The 16,556-nt window shown below is 42.3% G+C and overlaps 1 protein-coding gene across 1 annotated transcript in view; it reads left to right on the top strand.

The window, feature by feature from the left end:
* Window positions 1-16,556, top strand: part of NECAB2 (N-terminal EF-hand calcium binding protein 2) — a 161,603-nt gene that overhangs the window by 61,218 nt on the left and 83,829 nt on the right. Inside the window, exons 4-5 of the mRNA XM_081015873.1 lie at window positions 5,612-5,637; window positions 11,614-11,711. Coding sequence (XP_080871999.1) covers window positions 5,612-5,637; window positions 11,614-11,711 — 124 coding nt within the window. The remainder of the gene's footprint in view (window positions 1-5,611; window positions 5,638-11,613; window positions 11,712-16,556) is intronic.

The following is a 16,556-nucleotide window of genomic DNA, read 5'->3' as shown; positions in this document are numbered from 1 at the left end:
GCTTTGGCTGGGGAGGGCAGGATATTAATAATAATAATAATAATAATAATAATAATAATAATAATAATATCTTTGAGAAACAGGAACTTTAATTTCACAATTTAATTGATGAAGTGCGGTCCTGAGAGTATGTATCCTCAGAAGAAACATCAAGGTTCAGTCAGTGACCTTTGGGGATATATTTTTCCTTGCTGAGAAGCTACAGAACTCCAGAATTATGTAACAGTTGTTTTTAACAATGTGTTTTTCTAAAGGTCTTTATAATTCTCTCCATTAAATCACGGTTATGATTTCAGTAAATGCTTTAATTAGGTATGCTAACAGGAATGCTGATTAAACTGAAAGTGAATTTGTAGTCATGCTGAGTGCTAGCCTAATATGCACTTAATACACCTAATATACATTTATATATTAAACTTTAATGTTTAATGTTCCTTTTTTAAGGGTGCAGACCTATCTCTGAACCAAGAAGCTTTTTTCAATAGGGGTGCTTCATTGTGGAGTTTTTGCTCCTGTGTGGTTTTAAAGTCCCTGTTCATATGAGGTTCCTCAGTTTTTCTGGATGGGATCTCTTGTTTGGTCATGAGAGCTCACAGCCCAAGTCTATAGACACTGGTTCAAATGGAACCTAGTATTCCTTGGATGATGGCTGCTAGTTTGCCCCAAATATCTGAAAGATTTCCTCCTTCCCCACAGACCCTCCTGGGTGATAAGATTAGCAGAGTGAGCGCTCTTGGTTATTCCACCACCCTCAGAAACTCAGGGTGTGGTGGCCCAGAAGGAGACATTCTCTGTGGCAGCCTTTATCGTGGAATTCTCTCCCCACAGAGATGTGTAGGGCTTACTATACAGCTTTAGCAAATGCCAAAGGCATACTTCTTTACCCTGGCCTTTGACACCTGAGCCAGGTGTTTCCAGGGCATTCTTGCACATATGATCACTATACATACAGAAATTAGTGGTTCCATCCATCATAAAACCAAGTAGAAAAGTCCATTGCTTCATGCAGTTTGGTAATGTACACTAAACTGCAGGTGAAATTCTGTAACCAAAAGTCCAATTAATTAACTTGCATCTACATTCAATTACTCCTGCTCTTCAGAAAGGAGTGTTCTGTTTTCTGCCTACACTGTCTTCCTCATAAATTTGGTTAGGATTCTGATTAAGCAATTACTTGCTCCTGATGTGCTCTGAACTGTTCTCAGCTAAAGTAGGCTAGATTTTATTTAGGAAGTTTTGCATGTTTAGCATTTCAGTGGCATCAGTTTGAGAATAACATATGCTCATGGAAATTAACTCTCAGTAGTCCTGCAAAAAAATTCAGGCTTTGGGAAACCAGAACAGGCTCAGAAGAGATTATTAAATATTAGCTAGATCCCAAAGACATAACTTTCACGCCATGGATGGTTGACCTTTTGGTCTGCCAGGTGTTGCTGGACTGCAACTTCCACTATTCCAGATCATAGTCATGCTGGTTGAGGCTCATGAGAACTAGAGTCCAACTACATCTGAAAGGCTACAGGTTAGCCACCCCTGTTTTAAGCCAAAGTGGGGGGGGGGGGGGGAATGAGACATATGGCTTGGAATTGATTCAGCAAGAGAGTGCTGTCAATCACATACTATCCTGGAAGCTTTATCAGGATGAAAACTATATTTTAAAAATGAGAAGAAAATCCAAAGGCGGGTGAGAATAGCCTTGCTGCTCAGCTAGCTGATAAGGAACGTCTGCTAATCCAAAATCCAGTGCCAAGGGAAGCAGTTTGTTGGCCTCATTCTGAGAAAAATATACCTTGAATTCAGTTTGAAACAGAACATGCACAGGCCAGCTAAATATCTAGATTGGGACTGCAATTTCAATGAACCTTCTGTTCTCAGATTCTAATATTTCAGTATGGTCAGAAGATAGACCATCTAAATCAAGGGCAAAGAACTTGTGGCCCACCAGATGTTACTAGACTCCAGCTCCCATCGCCTCTGGCCATTGCACATGCTGGCTGGGGCTGATGGGAGTTGGAGTCTAACAATATCTGGAGGCCACCAGGTTGGACAAATCTACCCGCAGAGTACTTGGGGAAGGCTGGCATGCATTTAAGATGCTTGGTCAATTAAAAAACTTGGATTGTTTTAAACTTTGTAACTTGCATCTTGGAAACCAGGAGTGGTGAACAGGATCTGGCAAGCATGCTGAATCCTAAACTCACCCACCCCATGTTGGCCACTATGGCAAGTGGGCAGGCTACCCACCTGTCAATCACCTGACATCACCATGATATCAGGTGACATAAACTAATTGGGAGTGCTCTCTATGTACACATTAAATTCTTCCTTTCTTCTTTTACAAATGCAGCTGAATGTTTTTCCTTTGCAGCCCAGCTTGAGTTCCAAGAGAGAGAGGGAGAACATGTGAAATTTCTCACATCTGACATCATATGTGACCTAGGACTCAGGACCTAGGTTTGAGTAAAACAGCCTATGGGTCAGAGTAAGCCCGCAGACCAGAAATTTTGTCTCCCTGTTGTAAACTTACTGCTAAATCAGGCCCTATAGTACTTCTTTTGAAGCCAAAGATGTTGTGCCTAATTTGCAGCAAAACAAATATTTGAGTGAAGGGTGGTATTAATAAAATAAAATAAAATAAAAAACACAAGGGTTTTGAATCTGTTGGGTTGGGCACATTCAAGTCACAGTTAAGCCTTTTTCTTTAATCCTTTAGCTTTAGAGATACTTGAGGAATTTGATTTTTGTGAATGAGTTGACATTATCAGCACCTCCAGACTGATGTGAAAATCAGAACTTGGTTATCTGCCAGCTTCCTCACTTCCCTGAATATTCTAGCACAGTTCTTGTCTCAAAAACATGTAACAAAATTAATTTTAAAATGCATATTTTGAGAGACAGCACATTTAAAAAATCTGTGCTTTATGAAAAAATACATTTAGGCTTCAATCCTACAACCACTCATAGAGAGAAGGAATTTAGGCTACCTCTTTCCCTGATGAGCAAGGTTTTCATTTGCTGGGGATTTTTGACATGGGGAAGCATCTAGGAATTGACCCCATGCCAGCAGCCTGAAAGAATGCACCATAAGCTATTTCTGAATTTATGAAGCAGCCTTAAGAATTCCAGCAATGAAAGGCTTTTTAATTATTCTTTCTCCATAATCCACTTAAAATTTGACCCATCAGTCAAATCAAGAATGAGTCTGAGTTAATCAAACAGTTCTCTAGCATATAAATAAAATGAGTAAAATAAAAATTCTAGGGCAGGAGGGTTTTGGTTTTTTATTGCCTTACAGGGCAGCGGCAGCATTTGCAATAAAGCTGTAAGGCTCTCAGTGACAAATAGACTGGTTAGCTCATCCATAGAAGGTTTGTTCTGCATATATGAGCATATGACAGAGGTGCAAGAGGAAGCGCAGATTAAAGACAAGAGGATATATATTGCACATGTCAGACAGTGGTATAGTGGAACTAAGGAAACCCTCTTTCAGCCTCTGACCAATGCTGTTTAGAAGGAACGGCAGACATACAACCTTTCTGGAATAATTTGTCCATTCCAGAAACTATAGCTCCTTGAGTGCTTGTTAATCATGTAGTTATGACTTTAGATCCAGAAACCTGAAGGCATGCCCCTCTGGTGCTTGCCACTCACAGCCTTAATGTCTGCTGAAGGACCCTGGTTGACAAATGAAACACATGGGTCTTGCAGTGTAAGGTCTTCTTAGTGGTGGCGCTTCAGCCAGGAATCCCCCAGGAATTTTGATTGGAGTCAAAACTGCTGAGCTTTCAATGGAGCCTTAAGATGCATCTCTTTTCCTTAAGCGTTTGGGAATGTTTGATGCTGCTCAACATCAGATGCGCTGCTGTGGTTTTAATGTAATAGTTTGCCTTCAGTATTCCCATTAATGCTTATGTGGTTTTGTTGTATTTATTGTTTAGTTGCTATAAGCTACCTTAAGATCTTGATGATGAAGGATGACTCAATGAATGACTAAATGAACTAAGGAACTCTAAAGCAGTGCAGCCAGAGAGGCATTTCTGTATTGTGACTCATTTTTGAGAGATGATTACAGCAGTACAAAGGCAAGATTTTAATAGGACCTTGGACAGCTCCATGCTCAGGGTATAACCGCCATAAGAGCAAAGTTCAAATGCTGTTTTAGCAGCACCCATAACCCAGAGGTGCACATATGACATAATTCTGCAGTAGCGCAGGAAAACAAAGGTGAAATTCAGCAAAAACCACAAACCAGCTTCCTAAGAATCTCAGCTTTCTTTTCTTTTTTAGAAAAAGTTTATTCATTTAAAAACATACTTTGTGATGATCAGACGACGTTTGTAGGTTTGCAAGAAGTTCTGTGAGGAGTAATATTAGAAATACTGTAAAAATGGAAAAAGAGAGATGATATGTTAAAAGATTTAATGGCAATATTAAGTTAAGAAAGGCATAAGAAGATGGAGGATTATCAGAGGTGCTGATGGAAGTCCAATTAAGAATGTATCTGTGATAAACTGTGAGGTATGTTTTATAATTTTGTAAGCTAAAAACCAATAAAAATATATTTTTTAAAAAAACATACAGTTTAATATAATAATAAAAAGATCTCTGTGGTTTACATTTAAAAGTACAGATAAGAAGCAATAAAATTTCCAAAAATGTAAGGAAAACAGAAAACACATATTCCACAGATAAAATCAGCAGTGTTCAAAACAGAATGAAAAATTAAGAGGCAGAGTCCAGGAAAGCTTGCGTAGATATATATGCTTTTAAGAGGCATTTAAAGGTCATTACTGCCTCTGCATTCCAGAGTGTGTTTTCACCCTCTGGTTGCAAAAAGAGACTTGAAAGGATGTGGACAATGCTTGATGAAATTTCAGAAGTCAAGGAGGCAGCTGGATAAGGCATTTCAGACAATTCTTAAAAACATAGAATTGTCAGTCCAACCACCTGCAATGCAGGAATCACAACTAAAAAACCCTCTGAATTATGGTCAGCCTACCTCCATTTAAAAAACTCTAATGAGAGCCTGCTACCTTCCAAGATTGTCCATTCCACTGTTGAAAAGCTCTTAGCATCAAAAAGTTCTTCCTTATATTTAGACCACATTGTGACTAGCTAATATACCAATAAATTTAGCAAAATAGCTATATTATGCAAAATGAGAGAAACTATGTAGATATGATCAAGTTGTGTGATTCTGTCTGCAGAATTTAATTTGTGTTAAGGCAGGGAATGCACAGCTAAAACATAACCCTGAAAGTACTATTTGTCCCTTCCATGATCTGCATAAATGAGACTTTACTATTCACTAATTACCTTTCATTGCATTCATTTGTTAACAACAACAAAAGCAAAATACACTATGTGCAAAGTGCAATTCAGTGTATTTAATTACAATTGGATCAGGAATGCTTGATGTGAAAGTCCTGGCGTGTAGCTTTTGAAATGTACGTTTTATTGAGAACAGCAATATATAACATCTTTGAACATTGGTAGTGAACTTGTTCTGGCTCCACTTTTTCTCAGTTTCTTGCAGTTATGCTCCCGCTTTCCCTCCTTCTAATTTTGTGTATTCTTATTCTTTCCTGTCTTTCTTTTCTTTATTTCAAAGCAACGTGGATACGAAGGAACTATGTGGTGAGTAACTTATCTTTTGGCAGCTCAGCAAATTCCCCGATCAGCTTTGTTGGTTATAACAGCATTGGCATGCCTGTGTTCAGTAGGAACATTTTTAGGTATGTAGTCAATGGCCCTGAGATCTATGGTATAGGGTGGTGTACATATTTAATAAGAATAAGAATTGGAAAGTGAGCAAGACCATTGATCCATCTGGCTCAGTATTTCACTGACATATTGGCAGCATCTCCAGCATTTCAGACAGTTGTCCTTCCCAACCGTACCTGGAGAGGCCAGACATTGAATTTGGAACCTCGTACTTGCAAAGTGTGTCCTCTACTGCTGAGTTACACCCCATGCCTAAAAAGAGACCTTCTTATTTAAAATTAATCACAGGAAGCAGCCTTACATGGAATCAGACCATCGTTCTATGTTGCTCTGAATTGTCCCCAAATTTTAGATAGGGGCTTCCCCCAGCCTGGGATCTTTTATGTAAAGGTAAAGGGACCCCTGACCATTAGGTCCATTCGTGGCCGACTCTGGGGTTGCGGCGCTCATCTCGCTTTATTGGCCGAGGGAGCCGGCGTACAGCTTCTGGGTCATGTGGCCAACATGACTAAGGTGCTTCTGGTGAACCAGAGCAGCGCACAGAAATGCAGTTTACCTTCCCGCTGGAGTGGTACCTATTTATCTACTTGCACTTTGAGGTGCTTTCGAACTGCAGGAGCAGGGACTGAGCAACGGGAGCTCACCCCATCGTGGGGATTCGAACCGCCGACCTTCTGATCGGCAAATCCTAGGCTCTGTGGTTTAACCCACAGCGCCACCAGCGTCTTTTGCATGCAGAGCACATTTTGCATGCAGAGCCAGTTTGATGTAGTGGTTAAGAGCGGTAGTCTCGTAATCTGGTGAACAGGGTTCGCGTCTCCTCTCCTCCACATGCAGCTGCTGGGTGACCTTGGGCTAGTCACACTTCTTTGAAGTCTCTCAGCCCCACTCACCTCACAGAGTGTTTGTTGTGGGGGAGGAAGGGAAAGGAGAATGTTAGCCGCTTTGAGACTCCTTAGGGTAGTGATAAAGCGGGATATCAAATCCAAACTCCTCTTCTTCTAACAGCAGTGCTGATCAGACCCTGTCCAAGTACCTCCAGCAAAGACAAGGCCACACATTTTATCCTTGTTAGTTGATGGTAAGTGAAAAGAAAGTGGGCTGCTATAGGAGAGTGTCCCCACATGCACAGCAGCAGTAGCAGCAGCACTTCAGCCCTAAATGAACACAGGAAGCTGCCTTATCCTGAATCAAACCATCTGTCTATCTAGCTCACTGTTGTCCACACTAACGGGACAATCCCGGGGATTAAACCTGGGACTTTCTACATGCAAAGCAGATACTCCACCACTGAGCTACCTATCCAGGCAACCCCAGTTGTAGTGTCTGAGTTTTCATCCAGACAAAAATAAAATATATATAATTGCCTTATCCATATAAGGTAGGCAGACCAGTGCTTCGCCTAGCTCAGTACAGTGGAACCTTGGTTCTCAAACCGCTCCATTCCCGAATGTTTCAACTCCAAACGTCAAAAACCCAGAAGTAAGTGTTTCGGTTTTCAAACATTCCTTGGAACCTGAACGTCCAACGTGGCTTCCAATCTGCAAAAAGCCTAGTTGTCAGCCAATTGGAATTCGAACATTTTGGAAGTCAAACGTCCTTTCAGAATGGATTATGTTTGACTTGCGAAGTTCCACTGTCTTGCCTAAATCTGGCATGGGGAATCATTCCTAGTAGGCAAACCAGACCATTATCTCCTGACCCCTCCAGGCCAAATGTGACATCACAATGACATCAGGTGCTGCTGTGCTCTGAAGCCATGATTGCTGGGATTTCAAAGCACAGTATGAGCTGTTTGAAAGCCCTTTTGCAAGCAGCCCTGCACTGCTCTTTAAACCTCCAAAAGTGAGCTTCAAAGAGCAGCACAGGGCTGCTTTCAAAATGGCTTTCAAGCAGCCCTGTGTGTGGCTTTAGCTGTGTGTTCCTGTTCCCAGCCTATGGCAGCAGTTCTGTATGTTCACATAGTTTGCTCCAGATTGTGTCATCCTGTTCTTGAGAAGGAATTTCTCTGGATCTTGGCATGAATCCAATAATAAGAGCCCTCTCTGGCCTTGTGACTTTGTAGAATTGAACCCCTGCTCATTAGCTGATGAGCAGGGATTAAATCCTGCTGACATTCAGCCAATGAAGAATGTCTGTACCCCTCATCAAAGTGACACTAGTTGATTGGCAGGTGGGCATGTTTTTTGAGAAATAGCCTCACAGGCCAATTTTGACCCCCTCTGTGGTCTGAGATTGGCCTACAGGCTGAAGCTTCCCTGTCCCTGCCCTACATTGAACAGCAGTGGCTCTCCATGATTTCTGACAGGGGTCCTTCCCAGTTCTACCTTGAAATGCCAGGGATTTAACGTCTTGCTGAAGCCTCTCCTTATATCTGAGAAAAGAGGGAAAATGTGTTCTGGTGAGTTCCACACTCATAAAAAGTACAGTAGTGCGTCGGGTTACATACGCTTCAGGTTACAGACTCCGCTAACCTAGAAATAGTACCTTGGGTTAAGAACTTTGCTTCAGGACGAGAACAGAAATCGTGCAGCGGCGGTGCGGTGGCAGCAGGAGACCCCATTAGCTAAAGTGGTGCTTCAGGTTAAGAACAGTTTCAGGTTAAGAACGGACCTCCGGAACGAATTAAGTACTTAACCCGAGGTACCACTGTATATGTGACTGGAATGCTATTTCCCCAGGGTTTGAAAGGGCTCTATGCACAACGCATAGAGAATATACAATAGCAGAACTTGTTGGGCCAGGTTGCTGAATCCTTTGGGCACCCCATTAGTCAATTCCATTCACACACAGCCCTTTCATAAGTTGGTTGATTCTATGAATGGGGGTCATGTAAGACTCACATCTCAGGGGTGAGGCTGGCCTGCTTGTCTTTGTGACACATGGAGGCTTTCGGTCAACAGACAGAGTGCTTGTCAAACCCCAAACCCCAAGTCACAAGTAGATTAGATTGTACTTCTCAGACTGTTACACCGAGGTAGGAAACAGAAATGGGGAAATTAATGTTGCTAGACAATTCTCTTAACTAGGACATCGAGATTGAGATCAAGTTGAGAGAGGTAGTGGATACATATTTTATCTTCAGATGTTTATGTACTTTGCTAAAAATAAACTCTTGGCCCAAAGGCACAACAGAAACATCTGGCAAATGCTTACCTGCACTTGATAGTAATTGCACCTACAGTGACCTAGGGATCACATAGCCCACTCAGGATTAAACTCGTCTTACCAATATCTCAACACACGTAACCCCTGTTCAGCTGTTGTTTTCCAGCTAGGGATGGAAAAGGAGTTAGATTAAGTTCTCATTTAAAGATGAAGCTGCCTAATTGCATTCCATGAAACAATGCACAAACTGAAACGCAGACACCGTCTGCAATCCTCCCAAATTTTGCAATGCACTTCTCTCACTGAGGAATATGTGCAAAAATTCATATGGTAAGCAGAGATATAAATGCGTAGATTAGTGAAATCCACACTAACATGCTGATTCATTTTCATAAGGACTTTTTAAAATAAAAAGATACGCTGACATGGAAATGTGGAGAACTGAACTTAAGACTGGAGAAATGAGGAAATGAGAAAGAGAGAGAGAGAATTCAGGGATTTGCCCATCCCTGTCTAGAATGCACACTGCTGTGCATGTTCTCTTAGCATCACTCTTCCAACTTCCTCCTTCAGCTCTAAGAGGCCCCTGAATGGGACGGGAGCTGAGAGGCTTTGTTGCTGCTGGGGGAAGACTTCAAGGGCAACACTGTGCCTACATGTGTCACATTGGTGGCCCCCCTAACTATTGCAACCTCTTCTAAGTCATCTTGAGAATCTCTCAGTTGAAAGGCCACGGCATAAATAAACCAACCTTCTAGCGTCCAGCAAGCAGGCTTGCGTTAGGCTTACCCTCAGCAGGTATTTGCAAGTGCCTCAAATCTCCTGTTGGTCCAGGTGAAATCTCTCTCTTGTGTTTGCAAAGGCTTTTTAATCAAAATTACAATTTAATCCTGTTTTACATGTGCAGCTTTTCAGTGCCAGTCCTTGCCAAAATCGCAATCGTATTTTTCTCCTGCTCAGGTTTTATGGACTGTGTGACAAGTTTTGCTTTATCATCTCCAGAAAAGGATTTACTTCTTCCATTCCTCACTTCTAAAAGCCAACTCTGCAAAGTGATTTATTTATTTATTTTTCACTCCCTTGTATGGTGAGGAAATATCTGCAGCTGCTGGAAATTAGGTGGCTGGGTTTTTTTAAATCAGGCTCAAGCCGCTGTGGATCACAGTGGAAGGAGGACTCCTCACTGCTCTTCCAGCAGTTGCTATCGCTCCCTTCATCCTGCATGCTGTTCAGAGAGATATATGGCATTTTAATTAAGCCAAGGGAAGCTAATTAATGGACTGTCTTTTGAGGTTATTTATAGGAGAGTTCTGTAAGAAATGTCAATTCAATATGAATTGCTGCTTCTTTTCTAATAGAGATTGTGGTAGCACCAATTGCTGCACTTAAAAAAAAATAAAGACGGAAAACTTAGTTAAATCTAGATCTGTGGGTGGAGGTTCATAGCTAAGTGTCAGGAGCGGGAATCAGAGGCAGGTCAGCAATAAATCACACTGTGTCAATGAAATTAACTCTTTATTCAAGGAAACATGGTAAGCTCAGGAGGCCACGCCTAGTGAGTACAGCAACACACCCCGGTAGATCTTGCCCCTTTGAGGCAGTTGTGGGGGCTGAAGATCCCCACCTCCCCTGGGTACTTCCCAAGCAATCTAAGACTCCATCGCCATGTCTGTCTCTGCTCCTCCCTCTTCATACCTCTTCTGGTCCTGGGAGACCGGGGCAGGGAGGGGAACTGGTCACAGCAGGAGGGGTAGACATCCTGGTTTCTTCACCAGCCTAACTCATATCAGTCTCTTGGCTCCCCTCCTCACAAGCCTCTGCTTCTGGCTCTGAACTGCCCTCTGCCACAGACTTTCCCTGCTCACTAAACCCTGTTATCACTTCAGCTTCCACCACACCTCCTTCCTCTTCTCCTGTCATCCCACCACCAATCCCCTCACTCTGAGCCTTCTTTCCCTGGGGTTTTCCTTAGGGGTTCACCAACTGGTGCCTCCCACATCTCCTCTGCATCTAGCCAGTCCATGACATCAAGATCTGCCTTCCTAAACCTAGTACCATCCAGTTGTTTGGTACTACAACTAATAGGACTATTTTATTGGATTGTTTCACTTACAGATATTTTCAAGGGCTGTGTATTTGGTCTAGACAAATTTCAGGTCCTGAACGAAATCAGCATGACTCAGGCTGATCTGGGATTTGCCTGAACTAGGTCACAGCAGTCCTGGATCACCTTGAGTCAGGTCCACATGGACTAATCTGGGGCTGTCAAAAGAGAGGAAGCACAGGCAGGAGATGATGCAAACGTGTTAGGGGGTGACAAATGGTTGTGGTCTCCCTCTTTCCTCTGCACATTTCAGCTTAATGGTGTTCTGGCCCAGCCACACAAAAAATCTCTTCAACTACTATCTTGGTGTACAGAAAAGGTCATGCAAATTATCCCTCAAAAATAAATGTAGCAGCACAGTAAGAACTTGCCTTCAACTATTAACAACCCTTTGAATAGGTCTTCAATCAGAGGCTGGACAACCACCTGTTGGGACTAGCATTGCATTTCCTCCAAGCCCGTCACCGCTGCCCAGCTCTATGATTTGAACCCCTTTCACCTACTAAACATGATGGAGTGCAGTGTTTTTAGAAGTTGGAGTATTTCCTGGCCAGTACACTTTGAAACAGCAAGTTTTCAATTTGGACATTTACCTTGAGGCAAGCAAGTATGATTAAAATGTTATCCTTTATTTTTTCTCCCTTTTCCTTTAATTCTGCAATATCCTCGGGGTCCAGATTATTTTACCGACCACATGGGAGATTATGAAGATGTTCTGGCTTCCCTGGAGACCCTCAACCTCTCCATTCTGAAGGCCATGGATTACACCAAACGGGTGAGTGTTCATTATGTCATATATATACAATGCATCTGTAGCTGCTAAAGTTCTGAGTGGGTCAAAGCTGGATTCATGGAGTGTGTGACTTCTTTATTTTGGGGGTAATTCCTGTTCAAGGAAATGTGGAGAACTGATGCTTTTCTGGTCCCCCAGTGCGCATGAAAACGGGGGGTTGAATTATACCAGCCCAGATGATAGAGGGAAATAGGTTTTTTTAATGAAAAAATACAAAGGAGTGAAAGAGTGCACCTCCACTCTCACTTCTGCCATGGCAGCCAGAGTCTGGCAGGGCACTGGATAAGGTGAGGAAATGGCCTTCAATTTCTCACCACCACTAAGCCTTAGGATTGCAACCTAAGAGTGTATAATCCAATGAACTCCATGTCTACAATGGACTCTTTACTGACACAAGTCAGAAGCCTGCAAGATGAATAGTGTGAGTGCATAGTCGGTAACTTTAAGCCTGTGTGAGAATAAGATGGCATGCAGACTGGCAATATACCTCAAGGCAAAGGTGAGCCCCTTAAGCAAGGTGTATCCTCCTCAGGTCGCAGGATGAAAACCCCAGCAACTGGTGTTTTCAAGCTTAGTTTCTCAATATTTTATGAAGCCTCAGGCACCATTCAGGTGTCCTCCCACCATCCAATGGCCATGGCAGAAGCCTGTTGGTGCTGCCTTCTCCAGCTTGTCCCTGCAGGGCCAACCAGATGTCCCTGGACAACCTGCGAGCAAGATCTGACCTACTTGTGATTCCCGGTGACTGAGTTTCAGAGGCTTGCTGCCTCTGTCAGTGGAGATAGAACAAGTTCCTTGTGAGGTGGAGAGAGATGGAAATGAAGGCCAAGAATATGTTCTGCTTTAAGTTCCTTTGGCTACTTATTCCTCAGAAGCAGGCTTTCTGTGTAGAGTGACTTTCATTAAAGTTTGTGTAATGTGTTTTCCCCCTTCTGGTCTCTCCTATTCTTGAAGAAATAAATTGCTTTTCATTTCAAAGGAAAACTCTGATATGCCCTTGAGTGCAGATGTGTTTCTAGCCCTGCTTCCTCAATTGCCAACCAAATAGGCTAAACTAATCTATTAGAAGGAAAATCCGCTCCAGACGCTATTAGTTGTAATCCCCACACACTTTATTTTTTTTAAAGAAACTTTTAGAGCAAATGCAGGTGCAAGGTTCTAAATGTGGCATACTGGATTCGTTTTATTAACATTTTTGCTATAGGCCTGTTTTACTTGTGAAGTTCTTGTATAACCCATTTTAATTGGTGTTTATACTTTGTGTCTTGAAAAGAACGCTGATAGCTTGTTTCTTTTAAGGAGACATGTGGCAATTATTTTCTGTGGGGGAAGCTCGTAAACTATCTCTGGTAATTAGGCACTAAAGTATACAAGCTAAACAAAGTGTGGGAATGTAATTACTTTCTGATTTAGGGAGATCTGCTGCTGTCGCGTCCAACTGGTAGGTGAAGCAGAAAGCTCAGAAAATTGTTAAAATAATAATAATCAGTTCTCTTCCATGTATAAAGTTCTATTTCATCTTGGGCCTGGACCACTGATGCCTTAAAACTGTCCCAACTGTTGTGTTTACTCATAAATGGTGGCGTTTAAATAAAATCTGCCTGAAAGTTGTGGAAGCCAAGTCATGATTGTTCAGTATACGGTACTTCTGTGTTGCCATCTGTGCATTTTTCCAGTGCAAGGCTAGAAATGGTGTTTCAAAGGATGAGCTGGTGAACAGCATCAGATGATGTTTCAGTTTATACTGAGTAAATGGTCAGAAATCATCTCTTCTTTTGCCTAAAAAGTTTGATAATTGTATTGCAACCTGTCTGAAGCCCCTTGGGGCATAGCTGCAACACAGACCTGGGCAGCAATGCTGAACAGTACCCTCTTTCTTCATTGTGAGGGTTCAAGGACATATTCCAGCCAGGCACAAACACTTGCAAAGGGTGCAAAGTAGGGCTGGTGACATGGCATGTGTAGAGGGGGTGTGGCCTGAGGAGAGTCTCGAGGGCCAGGTAGAGAGGCCTGCAGGGCCCTTTTTTTTTTTTTAGCTACAGTTGATTTAATTATCTTTTGAATATTTTTAAATACTTGTTTTAACTGTTTTCATCAACATAATTTTTAAATTACATGTTATATTTTTGTGAACAGCTGAGAGGTTTCCTTATCAAGTGATAATAGAAATTTTGTTAAATAATGTAAATGACAGGTAATGTTATAGGGAAATCTTTTCAAGTCATTAAGCATGGCATATCACTCTGGTTCCCTCCTTGAAAACTGATGTTCTCTCAGCTATAACTCTTCACTCCTGCAGGAGGAAAATGTAAGTCATGTTCAAAATTCTAAGGACCGAACTAGATGTTATGTGGAAAATCCATAAAGTATCCAGTGGCAGGTTTTGTATTATTGAAAAGCAGCTGTAGGAGGCTGCTGTTCAGAGCAAAGGAGTGGCAGGTGGTGGGTGGCTGGCTGCTGAATTCTTCCCACCATGCACTATGTGTTTGCTCAAAATAATTGTTCCCAAGATCTGGGGACCTATTTATTTACTTCTGCGGGGAGAAAAGCAACTTGGGCTTCATGATTATTTATTTATTTTATATGTTCTTCAGCCATGAAAGGTTCCCAGAGTGGCTGATAGTGATAAGACAGTCCCCGCCCTCAGGCGTATAATCTAAAAGACACGACACAAAAGGAAAAAGGGATTAGGAGGGAGGAGGTGGGGAGAGGGGAAGCCAGAGTCAGGATTTTGACCATATGCAAATATTGAGAAGAGAAAGGATTTCACACCCCTTAGTATTACTACTCCCGATTCCAAAACAATGTCCCAGAATATATATCCTGCTATAATAACTTGCACGTTCTTTGGGAAACAACTACGGTAATGACAATGTTCGTATTAAAACTTTGTGGCTGTTTCCTTCCTGTGTTGTGTGCGGCTGAAAGTGGCCTTGGGAGAGATCAGAGTTAACTTTGTAGCCAAACTACAATTTATTAGGCTTAAGCTCACTTTGCAAGTCCTTTCTTACTTGTAGGAGGAAGATCTAAAAATAGGGCATTTCTGTTAATTATTTTTTTTAAGGCTCTATTGAATAAGAAATACTTGGTCTTAATGTAACCCATGCAGTTCTCTTAATTGCTTTCATGACTGGAAAGAAGCTTTCCTGCTGATGTCTCACATCTTCAATAAGAAACTCTAAAAAAACGGCAAAGCAAGACATCTTGGGGAAGGGCGGCTCCCGTAAGTCTAGGGGACTAATGGATTGTCAAAAGCAGGTTTGCCATAAGATGGCCTGAAAACAAGGGAGAGAGCAACCTGGTGACTTTTGATGGCTTCCCATTATATTTATGACCGTGGCTGAGATGGTGGACCACTGAATAATTGAAGAGTGCTGTGGAGCCAGTGGACTTTGTCTAAAGCAGTAATTATACTGCAGCTGGAGCCATCTGCTTGCCTTAATGCCAGAAAGGTGGAGGGGTGGCCTCTTTGGTGAGCAGCAATGGAGAAAAACTCCCAGAATAGCATTAGTGCTGCACAGCACTTAGTAAGGAGGTTGGAGAATTCTGAAGAAAACAGAAATCAGTGGAAATTGCCAGTGTTTATTTGGAGGAGAGACTATTTCTGCCCAATCAAGCTCACAGTTCTTATAGAAGGTGAGAAGTTTGCCAAGGAGGGGTGAGCAGTGGCCAGGGCCCTTCGCACACCAACCTCTGGGGAAGGTGGAGTGTGACAGGCCGCCAGCAAATGAGGCAGCTGATGGAGGATCAGGCTGCAGACAAAGCAGTCTGACCTGGGGATACTGATGGAAGACAACAATATGGGAATATTTGAGGACTTGAAGTTTGAATGAGCATGGTAGCATGCATAGTGTATTGTCTGCAAATCTGCTTCCATCACACACACACACACACACACACACACACCCTGCAGAGTGAGGTAATATGACCTTGGCACAGAGGTCAGGCAGTTTCTGTCAGAGGTAGGAATAGGGTGACTTTGGAATACACCAATCAAATTACATCAAATTATGGGGGTTGGGGTGTGGAAATATATTTTTCATACTTGGAGCCAAAATAGCTAGATTTGCCAAGACCAAACTGAGCCAAAGGGCTTTGTGTTCCTTTGGCTTTGTGATTCTGTGACCGGACAACATATGTCAGCTATTTAAATGCTATGCTGAAGCACTTTTTGAAAATGGCGCCTAAGATCTAAAGATTTCACACTTCTGTGAGCCCAAACTATCCTCATGATGATTGAGCCACTTGATAAGCTTGTGTTGAGTTGAAAGTGTCTCCTGTTGGCTGGTGTGTTCGGTTATTCTCGATTCTGCTAAGAATTTCTGCTCTTAAAATTCCACCAGAAAACTGTGGGGTGGCTAACTTTATAATGTCCTCATTATGCCTCTGAAAATTCTCACCATCTGCCCATAGACTTCAAAAGGAAAACTGCTAGGCTGCTAAAACTTGATTTTATCACAAGCGCTTGTTTCAATGTGTTTGTATACTACTCTATTTTTCATTTCCTTGCAGAATTGGTTTGGGCGCTCACAAACAACAGCAGATGAGAATGTCAACCTGTTTTTCATTAGACTGAGCCAACTCGAGCAATGCCTGGATCCCTCTGAATAGACCTGATTTGTCTTAAGATTTGAGCCTTGGCCAAATCCCGTGCATAGCCTTGCTGGCCAGCCCTTCAGAGAAATGTCTATCCCCTGCAAAGCAGGACATGCAACCACCCTGTATTGCACTTTCCCCCAGAAAGACGAGACTCTACTCTGGGAGAATGAGGAATACAATAACCCTTCAAATTGTATTCACCTTGGCTGATTACTTTTCTCTCCCTTA

This window comes from Podarcis pityusensis (assembly GCF_964106645.2).
Source record: "Podarcis pityusensis genome assembly, chromosome: 8".
In the NCBI taxonomy this organism is placed as follows: domain Eukaryota; kingdom Metazoa; phylum Chordata; class Lepidosauria; order Squamata; family Lacertidae; genus Podarcis; species Podarcis pityusensis.
The sequence above is the reverse complement of the archived record's forward strand: the minus strand, read 5'-3'. Positions and strand labels throughout refer to the sequence as shown.